The sequence below is a fragment of the Austrofundulus limnaeus genome, unplaced genomic scaffold, assembly GCF_001266775.1.
Source record: "Austrofundulus limnaeus strain Quisiro unplaced genomic scaffold, Austrofundulus_limnaeus-1.0 Scaffold1585, whole genome shotgun sequence".
Classification (NCBI taxonomy): Eukaryota; Metazoa; Chordata; class Actinopteri; order Cyprinodontiformes; family Rivulidae; genus Austrofundulus; species Austrofundulus limnaeus.
Genome location: NW_013953987.1, coordinates 15,802 through 22,067, shown reverse-complemented (window position 1 = coordinate 22,067; position 6,266 = coordinate 15,802). Strand labels below are relative to the sequence as shown.

The window sequence follows — 6,266 nt, the reverse complement described above, 5'->3', positions numbered from 1 at the left end:
AAATTGTCCTAAATCACTCGTACGCACAATTTAAGAACAAATCTGTGCGTACGAACGGTTCTTGCATGAGGCCCAATGTGAGTATTTCAGACATGGAGTGTTGAAGGCAGGCAGTGAGGCAGAATAGCCTTTTCTTAGATAATGTATGGTACTGATGTTTAGAAGTGTTAAGTAGACCATATTTTTTTTTTTATGTATGTAACAGGTCTCTATTGTAAATGAGACGATGAATCTCAAGAGATTTTCCTGTATAAATGAAGGTTAAACAAAATTTTAAAACAAATGAATGGTTAGGCAGGCAGAGCAGAGCTGAAGACCAGAAGAACATCCAAAGATTTTCTGAGGACGTAAAAGACTCAAAGTTACACAGATGGACAAATTTYTTGGTATCCTTTGTTTAATGAAAGAAAAACCCACAATGGTCACAGAAATAACTTGAATCTGACAAAAGTAAGTACATAAGTACTAAAATGAACAACTGAAAGCAAGACATTGCTTTTCTGCCAGGCTTTAACAGAATTAAAATATAAATAAACTCACGAAACAGGCCTGGACAGAAATGATGGTACCCCTGAAAATAATGTGACCAAAGGGTCATGTTAAGCAGGTGTGTCCACTAATTATCATCACAGATGTCTACAGTCTTGTCACTGTGCCTGAATACTCACWGTGCTGTTTGGTGACATGGTGTGGACCACACTCAACATGGACCAGAGGAAGCCAAGGAAWGAGTTGTCTCAGGAGATCAGAAAGAAAATTACAGACAAGTCATGTTAAAGGTAAAGTTTATAAGCATATGAAAGGCAAAGGTTATAAGACCATCTCTAAGCAGCTTGATGTTTCTGTGACTGCAGCTGCACAAATTATTCAGAAATGTAAGATCCATGGGACTGTAGCCAACCTCCCTGAATGTGGCCACAGGAACAAAAATGAAGACAAATCAAAGAGACAGATAATACGAATGGTAACAAAAGAGCCCTGAAAAACTTCTAAAGAGATTAAAGGTGAACTTCAAGCTCAAGGAACATCAGTGTCAGATCACACCATACATCACTGTTTGAGCCAAAGTGGACTTAATGGGAGARGACCAAGGAGGACACCAAATTATAAAAAAGTCATACTGGAATTTGCCAAACTACATATTGACAAGCTTCAAAGCTTCTGGGACAATGTCCTCTGGACAGAGGAGACAAAAATGGAACTTTTTGCACATCAGCTCTATGTTCACGGAGGGAAAAATGAAGCATATGAAGAGAAGAACACTGTCCCTACTGTGAAACATGGAGGAGGTCTGTTATGGTCTGGGGCTGCTTTGCTGCAATCTGGCACAGGGGGGTCTTGAATCTGTGCAGGGTACAATGAAATCTCAAGACTATCAAGGAGTCTAGAGAGAAATGTGCTGCCCAGTGTGAGAAAGCTTGGCCTCAGTCACAGCTCATGGGTCTTCAACAGGATAATGACCCAAAACAGCTAAAAACAGCCAAGAATGGCTCAGAGGAAAACATTGAACTATTCTGAAGTGGTCTTCTATGATCCTAAATTCCATTGAGCAACTTTGGAAGGAGCTGAAACATGCTGTCTGGAAACCCTTCAAAACTTGAGACAACTGGAGCAGTTTGCTCATGAGGAGTGGAACAAAATACCAGCTGAGAGGAGCAGAAGTCTTYCTSACAGTTACAGGAATTGTTTGATTGCAGTGATTGACTCAAAATATTGTGCAACAAAATATTAAGTTAAAGTCCCATCATTTCTTTGCAGGCCTGTTTTATTAGTTTAATTTATTTATTTTTATTCTGTTGATGGTTGAAAAGCAATGTCTGACTTTCGTTCATTTTCATAAAAAATTATTTATTATTATTTTTGTCAGATTCAAGTWATTTTATGACTATTGTGGGTTTTTTCTGTCATTAAATGAGGGGTACCAACAGTTTTGTGTGTAATTTAACTCGAGCTGGGAGACTGAGAGGAGGCTGAGAACCATACTATGGAGTGTGTTCTGTTCCAGCGAGAATCTTTTTCTGTTTTTAATGGCAGCTTGCATCCATTACTGTTGCATTGCTGCCACCTCTTGGAATTTACTTCACATCATTTATTTTAATGTTTCCTTAGATTCTTTTAATGAGACCTGTATTCTTCACAAAAAAAGAAATCTTTCCTCTCCCTTCTTCACTAATCAACTGCCCAACCACATCCCATTTCCACGCTTAACACTGTTCTGTGCTTCATATACATCCTGCAACCAATAAAACATGTTCCATAGTTTCAGCAGCACTACACCAATTACACATGACAGAAGGATGTTTCCCCGTCTTAAAGAGTGCCATTCAAAAAAATTATTATTATATTTATAATATATTTTTTAAAGTACAGATGGGCAACAGAAGTTCAACTGTCTGTGAAAAAATGTACTAAGAACAATGGAACAATTTCAAAATAATGACTTGATGGAAAATGTAGAAGACTCCTCACTATACACTGGTCACTGCCTCTGGTATTTCTTGGTTCTGGCTCCCTCATGTGGCAGTAGTTTGGTACTACACCATCAAGCTGTATTCAAGTACAAGGTAAGGATATACAGTATAAGATTTAAAGAACATTTTGTTTTCAAATTAACCACAGCTGGATAAATATGAACTTTCATAACTTTGTACAACTGATGAACTTCAGGATTCAACGTCATTCAAGATGGCCGACCCAGTTAACCAATTTGGTTACACTCCAGTCAAATACATGGAAATGTGACCTTCTGCAAGTTTTAGCTATGAGTTTGCTACTCATAGCTAAGGCAGAAGAAAGAAGAAAAAAAATCTTATCTGCACCCCTTTCCCCTCAAAAACAAATTAAAATCAAGCAATAATAATCTACAAACAAGAAAAACTAAAAAACAACCTCAAATCCTTGTCGAACAACAATACGTATGAATACACATTGTATTGTTTCATATTTCTTTAACAAAATGACTTTTATCATTCTCTTAAACGTAAACATTGATCTGGCATTGTTGACATCACTTTCCAGATCATTCCATAGATTTATTCCTTGTATGGAAGCCCACTGCTCTGTCAAACTTGTTCGAAATTTAGGTTTCACAAACATCTCTATTCATGTCATAACATAACTTTCTCTTTTAACAAAGTTTAATTGGTTGTTAAAAGATAATATGCATTTGTGAGCCTGTTACTTTTAGCTACCATTTTGCTTCTTTTAATTACAGTTCTAATCTTCAGCATTTTAGCTACATTGCAGCTAAATTTTGCAACTGTTTTGCTGATTTTAGCTTTGGCATTTGCTACTTTAGGCCACATTTTTGATACTTTTAGCTACTGTCTTGTTACTTTTAGCTAATGTTTTTGCTTTTAGCTACTGTTTTACTCTTAAGCATTTTAGCTACATTGCAGCTAAATTTAGCAACTGTTTTGTTGATTTTAGCTTTGGCATTTGCTACTTTAGGCTACAATTTAGATACTTTTAGCTACTGTTTTGCTACCTCAGGAATTGTTTTAATGTTGTCACTTGTTTTGCAAGTTTTGGCCTTTAGCATCTGTTTTTTTAATTTTAGGTACTTTTCTTGTTTTACCATTTTAGCTTATTGGGCTAAATTTAGCTCAGCAGAAAAAGCAGTTCTTCTAGTTTTTTTTTTTTTTTTTGATTTGCCAATAAGAACTTTTTTCATCAAAACCAACAGATTCAAGAGATTAAAAAATAAAACAGAACATTTATTTTCTTCAAAACCACTTTTATTCCACATTTTATTTCATCAGGTCTTAAGGCACCCTGAAGAGATGTTACAGGTTTTAACTGTGGGTTCCTTTTAAGACTGTGTAAACATAGCTTTGAATAAGATCCTCTTCTGTAAATCTTTGCTTAAATTATATTTCTTTACAATGCACAGACATTGTGTTTTGTGACAAAAATACAATGTGAATTAAGTTATTATTATGATGGTGTGTGTGTGTGTGTGRGCGCGCGAGTTTGTACGTGTGTATGTTTATATATAGATATATACACTGAAGAGTAATAGATTGGCAGACAATCAGATAAACAGGCTGAAGAAGAGAGTAAACTAACAATCTTTGAGACCCAGATAGATATACAGATCACATAGAGATATACAGTACATAGTTACAGTGAATGCTTTTTATTTTTGCAACGCTTCTCCACCTGCCGCCTCAGCCACCGCCGAGCGAGGTGGCTCGTCTCAGGCCTGGAGGGCTCACCCACGCGTCTCAGCAGAGGGGAGTAAAACAGGAAGACAGGCAGACAGACAGACGCAACATGCAGACAGACGAACAGAGAGACGCACGGCACAAYACTGGGTTGCAGCTTCGTGGGCCACAACATAAAGATCTATCTAAATTTCCCTAAATATGGTAAGGATCACAAGGTATTTATAGCTGAAAGGGAGTTCGTAGTTGGCGTTTCATATACAGGGATACATAGGCTATACTTGATTATCAAGGTACGTCTTGAAATCGTTGTGATGTGTGCTGAGATGGAAATATTCTGAAGATAAATACTCTACTCTTTTTTCAGCTCAACTATACAGCAAGATAGAAATCCTCGTAATAATATTACTGTCCCTCAAACGGTTTGAGAGACGAAAAGGACACGCTCATTCTAACAGCAGGGAGGTTTAATAATAATAATAATATAATAATAAAAAGTATCAGCAGTTACACAACAGCTCCACAGAGCTCAGCTGCAATGGCCATAAGTCATCAAATCACATCTACGCTAGAAAAGAAAAGAAAAGAAAAGAAAAGAAAAGAAAAGAAAAGAAAAGGAACTAAAATGGATAAAGGATAGAGAGTGCAGCAGGTGGATGCAGGGATAGATGGATGGGTCGGGTCAGAACCAGAGCCTGTGTTTGGTTCTGGGGATGTCAGCGAAGAATCGTGGCAGAAAGAAGGGTCAGAAAGGTCATCAAAGCAACATCTGAGCTCAATTATCTGAAGCCTAACTCATCTGTGAGACACTGAGCAGCCGCATCCAGAAAACCGACGCCTTTGTGACGTATTTGACGCTTCCTTCATTTTTCCTATTATTATTATTCTTTTGTTTTTTGTTGTTTTTTATTTTAAACACAAATCCCCAGCCAACGCGGGCGACCTTATCTGGTTCCACAGGCTATCTTCCCTCTTTACTCCACAACCTTGATCCTGAAGGTGACACGGCCCAGAAACTTGTCCCTCTCGTCGTTGTTGCGCAGGTTGGAGCCCTCCACCCGGCACTCCACCGTCAGCTCCTTGTTGTAGTCCTCCTTGGTGAGCATCAGCTTCACAGCTACCAGGGGCTGCACGTAGTTCTCCTGGGGACGGGGGTCCACACAGATGTCTATCAGAACTACTGCACAAAAAATAACATCATCTGATCACTGACAAATACTCACATGGGCTTTCTTGCCATAGTAGGGAAAATACATCTTATCAACGCGCCCCTCATAGGGGAAATAGTGCATCTGGATAGGATTTTCTTTCTGAAGAATAAAATAGCAAACAGAGGTTAACATCTCGTCCTGCTGCTTCTCTGGAGTTAAACAGACGTTACGGCCATTCTGAAGTGGAGTTCTGTGGAGAAGTGTTGTTAATATCTTACATGTTGTAGTCAACTAGCTTTTAAACAACCTCAGTTTGGAGAAACAGGTAGCAAGGCTGTGGGAAGTATGTGTGCTGAGAGTGCTGCAGCACTCTAAGATAAAAGTGGGAGACATGCAAGTACATTGTAAAGGGATTATTAAATAAATAAATAAATAAACAGAATTTATTATATGTTTAAATTCCAATAATAACTAAGCAAATGTGGCAGGTAGATCCAAGTAGGGGTCTCTGCAGTACATAGGGGGAGTTTCTTGTTGTGTGGGCGGAGTTAATCCTAACTGTGATTGGCAGACTTCAGTGTGTGGGCGGAGTTAATCCTAACTGTGATTGGCAGACTTCAGTGTGTGGGCGGAGTTAGTCCTAGCCATGATTGGCAGGAGGCGGGGCAAGATGGTGGAGGTGTAAGTCGTGTGTCGCGTGGGCTCCCGCTCCGACTTGTTCTGTTTATGGTTCTCTACTAAATATCCTTGCTGATTTGAACATTTGGTCCGTCCGGACTTGACCCCTGAGTGACTCGCCTGGAAAAATAGAAGAATGGCGACAAACTCGAGGAAAAGCAAACATTCTAGCTCAACGGCTGCTAGGCCCGACGCCGCTTCGGAGCAGACTGCAGCTAAAACCGGACTTTCGGGGCCTTCCTCTCCCTCCCGCAGCGAGGCGGACGCACTC

General features: G+C 39.1%; 1 protein-coding gene across 1 annotated transcript in view; it reads right to left on the bottom strand.

Moving 5' to 3' along the window:
* Positions 1 to 3,719: 3,719 nt before the first annotated feature.
* Positions 3,720 to 6,266, bottom strand: part of LOC106535838 (sodium/potassium-transporting ATPase subunit beta-3) — a 13,380-nt gene continuing 10,833 nt past the window's right edge. The window contains exons 6-7 of the mRNA XM_014032959.1: positions 5,390 to 5,476; positions 3,720 to 5,308 (exon numbers count right to left, since the gene is read on the bottom strand). Coding sequence (XP_013888413.1) covers positions 5,141 to 5,308; positions 5,390 to 5,476 — 255 coding nt within the window. The 3' untranslated portion in view covers positions 3,720 to 5,140. The remainder of the gene's footprint in view (positions 5,309 to 5,389; positions 5,477 to 6,266) is intronic.